Below are 13,713 nucleotides of genomic sequence, written 5' to 3'. Positions count from 1 at the left end.
CTGCAAATTATTGCATAACCATTCAAACCTGAGTGTGTCATCTGCAAACATCTTTACAATCTGAATTGTGTTGACTTTCATATTCTGCTGCAAGTTGTTGCTGGAGAATTGTTGCTAAGCTTAACACGACTTCATCATCTGCAAACAACTATACAATCTGAGTCATTCCAACTGTTTCCCATTCTACTACCAATTATTTTGTGACTTCCTAAGCTTAACATGACTGCATCATCAGCAAACAGCTTTACAATCTGATGCCGCCTGTTTCACACATTCCTGCAAATTATTGCATAACCATTCAAACTTAATTTGAGTGCGTCATCTGCAAACAACTTTACAATCTGAGTCACGCAAACTGTTTCCCGTTCTCCTGGAAGTTTTTGCGGAATCATCTGAGCTTAACACGACCTGCATCATCCGCAAACAGTTTTCTGAAACCGGCTGAACTGGAAACCTCTACGGGACGTGAAAGCCGTTTTCTTCTGTTGTGTTCTGATTAGTTCAGTTCATGACGGCTGATATGAAAACTGCCAGTTTTTTTACATCCATCCGCATGAATCCTCCCCCACAGGGAGATGGAGAGGAAGAGAGGGATGTGGGCGGAAGCAGAAGAGTGAAAGAAACGGACAGAAATAAATCTCCCTTTGTTGTATTACAGAGATTCAGGGACTTTTCCTCTCAGGATGTTCACATCTGTCCTCTATGCAGGATTAAATGGTCATAGACCTGATTAAAAATCAGAAGAACAAGGAGCTGATGGCGAAGGAGAGCAAAGCTTCATGGGAAATATAGCTGAAATTTTCAGCGTTGGACAAACAGAGAGCAGAAAAAGCATGTCTCATCAGCCGGGCAGAGGGGATGAAACAAGCAGAGTGTGTGTGTTGGTGAGGCAGCTGGATGAGGATGTGTGTGTGCGCGTGTGTGTGTGGTGTAATGTGGGTCATCATGGCGGCGTTTCTCTCTGAGCTGAAAACGATGCTCCTCCTGCTGTAACACAGAAAATGCATGTAGGTTTCCATGCGCCGCAGAAACACGTGTTTCACATCCAGCCTGGTTCCTCCTTAACCCAAACGCTCCTCCAGATTCTCCCTGGAGGCAGAGGGGGGGGGCAGCGAGCGGAGGGACGGCGAGGCCGAGGCGGCCATGAGTGCCGCCGAGAGGAAGCAGGCGGTGCTGAACATGGCCTTCCGCTACCTGGACACCTACAGAGAGCTGCTGCAGGAGGAGGGAGAGCGCAGCAACAGCTTCCCCAAGGTACCGGTGTGAGGCCAGAGGTCAACGGCGGTCAGCGACACAAACTGACCTCCAGTCTGAAAGACTGCAAGACCAGGCTACATGATAAAATAATAAATTCAATAAATTAGGACAAAACTATGACTTTTAAATTAGAATCTACTCACTGAAATGTGGTAACCTGTTCCACGCTGTCTGGTTTATGACAACATCTAATCATTGACTTGTACTCTAAAGTAGTCCAAATCTGATTTTAATTCCTGTTTTAAAAATAGAGCAAAACGACCCAGATCCTGTTTTTATTGCTGAGAATAGATTAAATATTTTTATATAAATAAAAAGCAAACTGGGTGATTTTCATTTAGCAAGGAAAAACTTCAAAAAAATCTAATTACTTTATTTGTTTAATTAAAATAGTTCATGTTTAGTTTATTGTTGAATAGGTTAAAAAAAATCACAACATTTTGAGCTGAGGATTTTGGCAACATGACACTCCTCCTTTAAACCTCAGCTTTAAAGCTGCAGTTTGTAACTTTTATTAAAAAATATGTTTACGTAAAACTGTCACCATGTTGTGAGATAATCTGTAGAAAGATCTCCATCTTCTCCCAGAGCCATTTTTTCCATCTGAAGAAATTTACCACTCTCAACTAAAAAACAACCAATCAGAGGCAGGAGGCGAGGCTTAGTGCTGTTAATCAATCTCTTGGATGTGCTGCTAAATGTGCTAATGGCAGAGAAACAACTCACCATTACAGGAAAACTGTTTATTCACAATTTTTGGTGGCCATGCTAAGTAGCCTTAGCATTCTTGACAGGCTATGCTAGCTGTAGCGTCACAGAGATCGAGTGGGGAAAGAGGGGGGCACTAAGACCCGCCTCCTCACTCTGATTGGTTGTTTCTAGTTTGCACTGGGAGTAGACAGGAGCTTGATTTCTTTTTTTTTCACAGATTACTTGTTTTGTACCAAACTGCCACGATATGCTAAGAGTTTCAACAAATATGTAAAAAACAACCATGTAACTTTATAAAAGGTACATACAGCAAGATGCTAAATTTGAACATCCCCTGGTGGTCGGACCACCACAGACCAACCTTCATCCTAACGGTTGAAACCCTTCAGGATTCAGCCTTTGTTGTTCCAGAACCAACAACAGGAATCTTCCCAGCCTTTCAGTAAAACGATGTAATCTCACATAATCTGTCTCAGAGAGCGAGACGCCATCAGGCCTCAACATGCCTGACTTCCTGATGATTATCGGCCAATTCCTGCATTCACGCGATGACAGTAACTGTTTGGAAAGCAGCCTGATGGGAATCTCCAGACGCTGGTTCTGAGAAGGCCTGAAAGTGAAAGTGAAGCAGCTGAACCTGCTGCTGCTGCCGGCGGGTTCTCCGTGCTGATGTCTCCGTTTGGGATGAACGAGCTCAGATTGTGGGTTTGCCTGTGTGCAGGAGCTGTACATGTGTGCGGTTCAGGAGCTGACCCGGTATCCTGAGCTGGTGGAGGACGTCCTCAAGCTGCAGCGATGGTCTGAGATCCTGCACTGCCCGTAAGGCGTTGAAGACTCTGGATATTATGACTACATATTCTGCTGTTTTTGTTGGATATTCATCACGTTTATTCGCTGTTTTCCCTTTCATTCGGGATATTTGTGTATTTCAGCTCCGATGAGGAGAAGGAGAGCAGGAAGAAGCAGGTCCGTCCGCTGTTCAGACACTTCAGACGTATCGATGCTTGCCTGCAGCCCCGTGAGGCCTTCAGAGGCTCAGACGAAAGTACGACGCCCACAGATACCTGCACACACACACGCACACACAGATCTGAGTTATAAAGGCTGTGATCTTTAAACACTCACAATTGAAATGCAAACACAGCTGCAATCTGCGGTCGGGATATACAAATCACTGGTCGACACACCCTGAACACAACACACACACACATCTGAGGTTTGGACTTTTAACTCGAATACTAAGGACCAACCCAACAGTTCATCTGCAGTTCCATAAATAACCAGCAGACGGACAGAGAATCTCCCTAAGTATTGATTTACAGGGGCAGTATCATTTAAAATGTACTTTGTTTAGCTTTACATCATGTTCTAATGTTATTCCTTCATCTAAACAGACCTGGAGTGTCGCTTCGATTCTTTCATGCATGTGTGAGAAATCCTTTGATCTCTATGGCAACCTGTGAAAAACGCCTGGGTGGACTTAGCCCCGCCCTCAAGACGCAGCTCCTCCTTGGAGCTAAAGCCTCGAAGCTTCAGAGCTTCCACTGCCCCCACTCAGCTCCTTCAGACTAGCCAGCAGCAATTAGCAAACACCTGGTGGAGCTGCTGAGTTCCTTATAGGAGCTTCTTCTCAGAGCAACGCTGGGAAAAACGTTGTTGAAGGGTTAATAGAGGAGCCATGTTGTGATGACTTCCTGAAGGCGGAGCTTCAGAAAGAGCAGGAGTTCTTAAAGAGACAGAGGCCCAATTGAATCAGGAAGTAAAGTTTCTTTTAAGCCTTTTTGATAACAACTGAAGGTGACATAGTTACCTGATTGTGCTATAAAAAATGATACCGCCCCTTTAAGGTGATTGAAAAAGCTGTGTTTCTTAACAACAACAAATTGCTTTGACGTCTTTCACTCCGGTTTCCATGGTTACCACAGTACTGAGACAGCCCTCGTCAGTGTTTAGTGTCATCCACATAAATACAGACTGTGGAAGAACCACGGTGCTGGTTCTGTTGGACCTCATTGCAGGATTTGACACTGTTGACTATGAGAACTGGGTCAGTTCAGATCTTACCTAAAGAACGGGGATTTCTTTGTGTCAGTAGGTAACTTCTCATCGGAGCGGACAGAAATCACATGTGGAGTACCCCAGGGATCAATCCCTGGAGCCCTCCTGTTTAATATCTACATTACGATGTCACCAGGTGACCCAGAACCGTCCAATCACTGAACAGATGCTTAGAACAGATAAACATGTGGATGTGCCAAAACGTCCTCCAGCTGAACAGAAACAAAACTGAAGTTGTCTTTGGACCTAAAGACGAACGATCTAGAGTCAATGCACAGCTTCAGTTACTACAGCTGGAAACTAGAGACCAGGCTGAAATCTGAACCTTCAGAATCACATAAAGACGGTTACAACGTCGGCCTTCTATCACCTGAAGGACTGTAGCTCAGAGACTGGACGCTAAAATTCTTTAAAGGAACGAGGTTCCTTTAGATCAAGGCTAAAAACCTGTTTCTTTATAGTTCCCTTTGAGTCATAATAACTGGAAAATGGATCAATACATTTGATTGAAGATTTCGATGATGGGATTTGACAAACTGTGAAGTTTACTGGACTTTGAACTGCCTTGTTGCTTAAATGTTCTACCCAAATAAACTAGACTTTTTGGTGAACATTCCCAGCCCAGTGTGATATTTTTGCGTGCTTGCAGTCTTCTGCAGGGTTTACACCCCGGATCACTCCTACGTCACCATCCGGAGCCGCCTGTCCTGCCGGGTCGGAGAGATTCTGGCGCTGGTCAAAGAGAAACTCCAGTACAGCGAGGACCAACCAGTTTTGCCTGGAAACCTCATACTGGTGGCCGTCACCTCAGCTGGAGGTCCGTCTTCCCTCCGGTTGTGGATGTTTTGGGGTTTTTCCTGCTGTGACTGATGGTGGCTGTGTTTGCAGAAAAAGCCGTGTTTCGCCCCAGCGACGAGGCCGTCTTCACCACGCTGGGCGTCAACACCCACCTGTTCGCCTGTGAACCCTCTGAACTCGACTCTCTGGTGAGGATCGATGATTATTGATTGAAGGGTGATTGATTGTAGGGCAGTGACAGCCAATGAAACCAGAGAAAATGTCGGGTCCCTAATAAAGGAATTACCCCTAATAAAGCTTTAAACAGATTAGGACAGTTTTCCTTCCATGGAATATTACGTCATGAATTATAATCAGTGTTTTTATGAATACTTTCTGGGTCAGGGCAAAGTTGACTCTGTTCATGGAGATTTGGTTTATGACTAAATCATAAATAAATCCTGCAAATAAATCAATCAAACTGGTGACACTGGATAACTGACACCATTCCTAACTGGAATGCAGGCATGGGGATGAGGATGACACAGATGTAGAGTATTTACAGTCAAAAATCAATCCAGTCCAGTTTTGAAACAGTCCAGTCCAGATTTTAACTCAAAAAAAGATCTGTCTCTTTTCTAGGAAGTACATTTAAAATTATTCTGTGTAAGCTATTTCAGAAGGGTTAGAGGTGTGATAGCCCCCATAAATGTCCCCAGTTCATGACGAAACAAAAGAGATTCAGGAAAATGTAAAAAACTATTTTTAGCAAAGAGCAAGAAGGTTTGAATTAAGAGAAAGAAAGGGGGCCAAGTGCCACACTTTGAGGAACCTCTATTTTAGTTCCCATATTTTGGAAAACTAAAGCTAACTACTGATAAATGCTTATCATTGGGTTCAAAGTTCAGCAATGAAGATAGATTTCTGTCTGGAGTTTTTTTCATCTTTAATTCTGATGTCACTTCCTACAGCTTCCTCTTCCTGAGGAGATCCACTGGACGCCTGGCGACAGCAAACTTCACGACATGTCGGCAGAGGAAGTGGCCAATCAGCTGGTGGTGTTCGACTGGGAACTTTTCAGCTGCGTTCATGAGGTCAGAAAAACGTTTGATGAAAAAAATCTTAAAAAACGTGATTAGCTGAAAAAAACAATCTGCAACTTTTTCATCCCATGCTACACCCATATCGCCCCCTGCAGGTGGAGTTCATCTGTTACGTATTTCACGGCGAGCAGTCCCGCTGGCGCCCTCTCAACCTGGAGCTGGTACTGCAGCGCTGCAGCGAGGTGCAGCACTGGGTCGCCACGGAGATCCTGCAATGCCAATCGCTGCCGAAGAGGATCCAGCTGCTGCGCAAGTTCATCAAAATCGCAGCGCTGTGAGTTTATTATCGACACAAACTACAGAAAGGATCACTAATGTAAACATTTTATTTCCCTTCATAGAACAAATTTAATTATTTTTCATTTTTGGTAAATAAATAAATGCGTAATTAGATGACTCCCAGAGAGACTAACATAATAATGTTAATAATTTTCAACTGGAATTTATTCCCCCAATAAAAAAATAAGTCAAGAAACATTTTTCTTTAGATTTATAAATAAATCTTGTTCATGTTAGATGTATTAATGCCATTGTACATCGAGAAGAAACAGCAGAAGTAACTTTCTGCAAATATTTTTTTGAAATTTTCAAAAAAAGAACATGGAAATTTCTGAATATGAAAAGTAGAAAATTTGCAGGAGAAAAAACAGACATTTGGTGACATTTATGGGGCTTATCACATCTCTGAACCGTTTTAAATATTTTAGATTGATTTCAGAAATTTTCTAGAAAATGTTTGGTAATTTTTGATTTTTTAAAAGTCAAATGTTCAACTTTTGAAACCCAGAAAATTTCCAAAAGTCAAAACATTTCGACATTTGAAACTCAGAAATTTCCACGTTTTTTTTTCTAAAAATGTTCAGAGGTAAATCTCAACATTTTTTATATTTTATTCACAAATCTTTGACATTTCAAACTGAAAAATGTCTCAGTTGTTTCTAGAAAATTTACCACATTTTAAACTGAGAAATTTCCTATTTTTTTATGAATTTTTTTTTTTCTCAAACATTTCTGAGATTAATCAGCAGCTAATCAAAAGTTTTTTTCTAGAAAGAACATATTTAAAAATGTAGTGTGTTTTTTAGCAAGTTTTAAACTTTTCAAATTAAAGTATTTCTGAGTTTTTTGTTTTCTAGAAAATGTTCAGCTTTTCAAACTCAGAAAAAACTCTCAGCTTCCTTCTCTGTTTTTCTATCTCCAATGAACCTAATATACAGTTGAACTTATCATATACTGTGATCAGTATTGGGGATAAATGATCAATAATCAGTATTTAAATTGAACTGAATGGCATCAGTCCTCTGCAGCTCTCTGCTGCCTCCTGGTGTTCAGGCCGTGAACTGACCCGGTTCTGCTCTGTTCCAGCTGTAAACAGCAGCAGGACCTGCTGTCCTTCCTGGCGGTGGTTCTGGGTCTGGACAACCCGGCCGTCAGCAGGCTGCGGCTCACCTGGGAGGTACGACCCGCCGGGTTTTTAACAGAACAGACAGGGCGGTTCTGTTAAACCAAGTCCGTCTGTAGAACCAGATCCTCTGGTTCTGATAACGAAATCTCCTCTGATGTTCTCAGGGTCTTCCGGGGAAGTTCAGGAAGCAGTTCCAGCAGTTCGAAAGCATCGCTGTGAGTTTCCCACGCTGATCCTGGGTCTGTGCCGATCAGAACCGACCCAGTTCAAAAACATGATGCTCACCTTTGACCTTTTTCTCCTGCAGGACCCGTCCAGGAACCACAAATCCTACAGAGACCTGATCACCAGCCTGAGGCCCCCGCTGATCCCGTTCACCCCGCTGCTGCTGAAAGGTGACCAGAACCCGAGCAGAACTCAGGAAACTGATGGGTTTCACTGGTTTTTCACTGATTTTTAACTATTCCTTTGATTTTTTTTTTCAGTCCTCTCACTGTATTTTTGTGACAGCAAATTATAAAAACACAAATTTCCTGAAGTCTTAATATATATATTATAACATAGTTATTATTTCTTCTTTTGCACCAACCTACTTATTTTTTTAAAGTTGACCAATATTTTTAAATATTAATTGAATCATGAAGATGGAAAAAGTGCTGCTGTTTTTTCTGGAACAAGCAGTAAATTTCAGACAAAAACTTTCAGAAGTTTCCCAAGAAAAAAAAAAGTGAGTTTGAAAAGTCAAAAAATTGCTTGGAAAAAATCTGAATTTTTAATTTTTAAAAATTTTTTTTACAGATTTTTAACAATTCTTTTGTTCTTTCCACATTTTTTGACCTAACATTTTTTTTAAACCTCATTTATCCAGAGACTTTTACTGGAAACTTTGCTGTTCCCAAATTACCTCTAATAAATTAATAAATTAGTGTATTTATTTGTAAAAACAAACTATAAAAACACAAATTACCCCAAGTTAATATTTTGGCTAAATATTTTTATTCTAGTGCAGCTTTAATGGACTATTTAACATTAACTTAAATGAAAAAATGTAACTTAATTGATAAAGCAACAGTATGGCTAAACACTTGTAAACAATTAGAAAAAACAGTTAGAGGTTAATGTAAGTGTTTTATAGTGATGGCTTGAAATACAAAATCCTCCCATTTTTTATATGATGTTTATGATAAATAAATATCAACAAGTTTAAGCTTACAGTATTGTTCATGCTGGTTGTAATTATTTACATTTCCAAAGATCATAAAATATGAAAAAGAAATAGAGTAAAAGAAGAAAGTGAGAATTTAATTATTTATGTGGTGATTTATTCACCAACTGTTTCATCTCAGAGGATCCTCAGTGAGACGTTAGCGGAGATTATCGGCTCATTTTCAGGTAGAACTTTAACTACGTTTCCCATGGGGCTTTGCTCCCAGCTGAGGAACAGACGTGGTTGGACCTGCTGGCCATTCGGCTCTTTGTTTATCTGCCAAACAAGAAGAGAATAAAAAATTCAACCAAAAATTCTGTTTTTTATTATTTCCAACAGTCCTGTAACCTTTCACAGTTTCACTGGTTTTTATGTTTTTAATAAATCTCAGGTAAATAATTGCTAATTATTAGAGAGGACATGCTGGGGAGCTTGACACTGTCCATCTCCATGGCAACACAGTCGGATGAAAGTAGGTTAAAGGAAAAAAAAGATGAAAACTGTTATTTTTGAATTGTGATCTGGCGCCCCCGGTGGGTGAAAAGTGAAAAACACTAATGATTATTATAGTGATTGATACTTCTGTTGATTAATCAGATTTAAAAATTAGCATTTCTGCAGATTTTTAAATTATTTCTTAAGCTTTTTTATATAATATTAGAAATACTTTAAAAGATGCCTCTAAACAAATAATTTAATTCCTTTAATAAACATTTTATTGTTTAAAATGCAATAAAATTCTGTTCATTTAGTGAATTCTTGATCATTTGTAACACAGGACACATCTGATGAATCCGTTTGTCTCCATCAGTGAGATTCTTGACCGCTCTGATTCGTGTTGTTTGCAGATTTGACGTTTCTTCACGAGAGTTGCAAAACGTTCCACGGAGAATTTGTCAACTTTGAGAAGATGGTGAGTTTGTTGTCCACTTACAACATAATGGAAATGTTCAGATGTTTAATTATTTTACAGGTAGGTTACCTTAACAGTTGTTATCAGGTATAAAGCTTAAAAGTGACAGAAAGAGACTCAGACCTGTTTCACAATCATTGCATGTGAAAAAAATACTGAAAACTGATGAAGTTTGGAGGTAAAACTCCAGAGGCGCTGAATGAACTGAAAAGCTTGAGATCAGGGATGTCCAAAGAGCAGCACAGGGGCCATTTGTGGCCCTTGGATTGATTCCTTTTGGCTCCCAATTGCAGTTAAACTTAAATTTGAATCGGGGTAAAACACAAACTATTTATCTTTTTACAACCAAGCTTTTATAAAAAGTAGAACCGCCTTAATTCACTTTTACTGAAAACTTTACAGCACCTAAATCAGCTCTTATTTAATTTATTAAATTCTTACCCAATGTTTTTGGTCTAGTTTGTAGTGCAAATATTTTAGTACATTTGACATAAGAAAAACAAACTTACAACTTTGTAACTTTTCAGCAAGAGAGAGCAGCTTGTTTTCAGTCAATAATTCCTTAATAATGATGAAAAGGTTGTAGTTAAATTGGCAGATAAATTCACTTCCAACAAGACATTTCTCCCATGTTGTAAGTGAAATAATCTGCCAATGGAACTACAACTTTTTCACCATTATTAAGAAATTATTGTCTTAAAAGAATGTCCTCTCTCTTGCTGAAAAGTTACTTCTAAGTAAGTTTTGTTTTATTTCAAGTAGACAAAGATATTTGCAGTAGAAACTACACAAAGTACTTGGTAAGATTTAATCTGTTGTTGCTGTGCTGTGAACCACGACCCGCAGAGCCTCAGTAATCTCATATTTATCGTTTTTCTGCAGCATAAAGTGGCTGAAATGGTGAGAACCATCAGACGGTACCGCAGCTCCCAGCTGGGTGAGTCCGAACTCTTCCTCATCGTCTTGTCTGTCTCCACCTGGTGGCAGGTTTCTGCCACTGCAGCTGCGACTGCTCACTGATGTTGTGATGTTTCCTGGTAGCCATAGATACAGAGACGTCCCCCTCACACCTGCAGACGAAGGCCTACGTCCGTCAGCTGCAGGTGATCGACAACCAGAACCTGCTGTTTGACATGTCCTGCAAGCTGGAGCCCAAAGACACGTAGAGGGACGAAGGAGCGGCGAGGAAGAGGAGGAGGAGGATCATGACCCGGACGTTAGATTTACACCTGCTCCTCTTCATCATATAACATAAAACATTCTGACACACCTCCGAACCTGGAGACCCAGAACTCTGGTTTCATTCGTCTGTTTCTGGTTCGTCTCTGCAGAACCAGAACCGACCCGAAACCTAAGCATTGGTTCCTAACACACAGCTGGAACATAAAGTGGAGTTACGGCTCCTCCACAAACCAGTCTACCCAGTCGATTCGCATATTTATTTCTATTTACCTCAAATTCTGCGTATTTTCAGCTGCAGTAGCAGAAAATCAGTGGCGCTCCTGAGGGGGGGTTAGTGGGGCAATGGGCCCCTTTTGAAAAATGGTTGCCGCCCTCCTGCACTCCCAGAGAATCATCTTTATGTTACAGAAAGGCATAAAAAGTTATCTTCTTAAAGAGATATCAAACTTTGTCTTTATTACCTGAGATTTTTCTCTTTATTCATTTAAAAAACGGGAGAACAGCCATGATCCAGCTATAAAATACAGGAAAAAAGTGAAGCATCAAGCAAATGTTTATCTTTCTCTACCAGCAGGTGGCAGTAGGTGTTAGGTGCTGTTCCTTTAAATTCAGAAGATGCATTAAAGAGCAAACCTTTAGCTTTAATGTTTCTCCTGAAACAATATTTGGAGAAAAAAATAGGCTGTTTCATTGCTGTGTGTTAGCAACTGATGACCCAACCCCATCAGGACCAATCAGAATGCAGATAAATGGCAGGCATCGTCCAATCAGCTTCCTTCAGCCGGAGTCAGGCTGGAAGATTTAATGTGATGTGGTTTTCCAGACTTCAGGTTTTATTTTCACTGACTTCATGGACCAAACGGGTCGAGGATACAGAGCTATTGCAGCAGGACAGCGCCCCCCGCAGAGGGCTGATGGTACTGTGACTTTGTGGGGCTGCAGCAGAGCGATCGTCTGATCTGAACTGCGGACAGAGACCGACAGCGGTTCTCTGTTCTGTCCAGAACTGATCTGTAAATGTTCACAGCGAGGAGGAAAACAGCCATCATTTCGTTTCGCGCCGAGGCGGATTTCATGTTTTTAACAAAAGACTCAGGTCGGTCCTGATGTTGGGGCCGACCCGGGCTTCATACCTGCTGCCATATTCCGCTCAGAGTCCAGGCAGGTGATGATGCATTCACTGACGGTCGGACTCGTGGACGCCGACGGAGCACCAACTCACCTGATTGGATCACAGAGAGTAGATGCTGGTTTTCTACTGAACAACGTCTGAAGACTCTACAGTCTTTGTGTTTCCAGACAATGATGATGGTCCCTGAACATCTCACAGTGTTTGAGGGTCACATGATCCAGATCAGGCTCCTCTTAAAGGACCAGTCTGTTGTATACCTCTGGGTTTCAGATATAAACTATATAAACTTCATAAACCTCCGCCTGATTGGTTAAACCTGGAGTAAAAAATAAGGAATGGTCCTTTAAGAGAGCGTGATTCTTTAATCTGATTGGCCGGACATTTAGCCAATCAGTCGTGTTGATGGGATGACATCACTCCTCAGAGTTGATCAAATTCTTTCTCTCTACCTGCTGTCACACCTGAACGACCAGCCGGCTCTACAAAGGACCTGCCTACCCCCGCCCAGAACCGGCTTCCTATTGGTCCGTTCTGACGGGTCTGAGGCAATAAACCGAGGTGGCTGGAAGCGGCGCCGGCTGGTCGAAGCACTTTTTGTCAAACCTCAGGGCTCAGAGACACACAGAGGTTCTGTTTACTCCTTCTTCAGTAGAGTTCTGTTCAGTTCAGTCCAGTTGTGTTTGGATCGCTTGGTTCTTGTTTGTACAGCTCATCACGCTGCTGTCATATTTACTCCAGTTATAGAAATCTAAAGAGTTGTTGTTGTTTTGATCACCTCCAGAGCTGATGGACCCGGGCATGAAGGCTGATCTGTCTTTCTAACTGCAGGTTGGATGGATGGATGGATGGATGGATGGATGGATGGATGGATGGATGGATGATAGTGCTAGTTGGATTGCTGTTTGGTTAGTTGGTTTGATTGATGGTTGGATGGTTGTTTGGATGGTTGGTTGGTTGGATGGTTGGTTGGTTGGATGGTTGGTTGTTTGGTTTGATGGTTGGATGGTTGGTTGTTTGGATGGATGGTTGTTTGTTTGGATGGATGGTTGTTTGGTTGGATGGTTGGATGGTTGGTTGGATGGTTGGATGGATGGTTGGTTGGTTGGTTGGTTGGATGGTTGGTTGGTTGGTTGGATGGTTGGATGGATGGTTGGTTGGTTGGTTGGTTGGTTGGTTGGTTGGTTGGATGGTTGGATGGGTGGTTGGTTGGTTGGATGGTTGGATGGATGGTTGCCGTTCTCAGCTCTGGTGGGCAGTGAGATCTTTTTTATTCTCCATCTGTACCATATCATCCAGTTTCAGGCCGTTCCTGTTCAGAAACTTCTCAATCGGCTCCACTGACTGGGAACCAGTAAGGTTCTGGAACATTAATGGTATCACTGGCCAGCACTTCTGGCTCAATAATTTATGTTTACAGAATGGTATGAAACGTATGAATAAGTGAACCTGTGGTTTTGCTGCCAAAACTGAATTAGAATAAAAGCTTAAACTGGAACAGATTCCAGAACCATGAACTGATACCAGTTGACTCTGGACAGAACAAAAATGATTTGACTGGACCTTTTATCCATCACAGAGCCAGGGGTTTATTCCACCAAGAAAAACAGCTGAAATTCCAACTTTCCAACCTAAATGGTTCCAACTTCTGACTGAAGCAGAAATCCAGAGTTTGAACTAAAATTTGACCAGAAGTTACAAAACCACAAACCTCATCTGACAGAAAAGAAACAAAAGAAAAATTCAGTAAAATCAGGAGACGAATAATATCAGTATCATGAATCTAAATGTAAACTTCCAAAATAAAAGCTTCTCTCTTCAGGAACCATCAGGACGGTTTCCTGCTGAGATGAAGTTCTGGTCTGGTTGAAGCGTTTTCATGGTGGTCCGAAAACCCAGTTCAGGTGGACGATCACCAGTCAGCCCTCGGCTCTCTCAGGACCACTTTCTGGGTCTCAGGCGCGCAACGTC

General features: G+C 41.5%; 1 protein-coding gene across 1 annotated transcript in view; it reads left to right on the top strand.

The window, feature by feature from the left end:
• The window catches only part of rapgefl1 (Rap guanine nucleotide exchange factor like 1), a 76,181-nt gene extending 63,502 nt beyond the window's left edge, over positions 1-12,679 (top strand). The window contains exons 4-16 of the mRNA XM_023348704.1: positions 1,083-1,254; positions 2,690-2,787; positions 2,901-3,013; positions 4,676-4,843; positions 4,915-5,012; positions 5,775-5,897; positions 6,002-6,180; positions 7,272-7,362; positions 7,476-7,526; positions 7,619-7,706; positions 9,367-9,431; positions 10,314-10,368; positions 10,473-12,679. Coding sequence (XP_023204472.1) covers positions 1,083-1,254; positions 2,690-2,787; positions 2,901-3,013; positions 4,676-4,843; positions 4,915-5,012; positions 5,775-5,897; positions 6,002-6,180; positions 7,272-7,362; positions 7,476-7,526; positions 7,619-7,706; positions 9,367-9,431; positions 10,314-10,368; positions 10,473-10,597 — 1,426 coding nt within the window. The 3' untranslated portion in view covers positions 10,598-12,679. The remainder of the gene's footprint in view (positions 1-1,082; positions 1,255-2,689; positions 2,788-2,900; positions 3,014-4,675; positions 4,844-4,914; positions 5,013-5,774; positions 5,898-6,001; positions 6,181-7,271; positions 7,363-7,475; positions 7,527-7,618; positions 7,707-9,366; positions 9,432-10,313; positions 10,369-10,472) is intronic.
• Positions 12,680-13,713: the final 1,034 nt, after the last annotated feature.

The sequence above is a fragment of the Xiphophorus maculatus genome, chromosome 16 (genome assembly GCF_002775205.1).
Source record: "Xiphophorus maculatus strain JP 163 A chromosome 16, X_maculatus-5.0-male, whole genome shotgun sequence".
Lineage (NCBI taxonomy): Eukaryota > Metazoa > Chordata > Actinopteri > Cyprinodontiformes > Poeciliidae > Xiphophorus > Xiphophorus maculatus.
The sequence above is the reverse complement of the archived record's forward strand: the minus strand, read 5'-3'. Positions and strand labels throughout refer to the sequence as shown.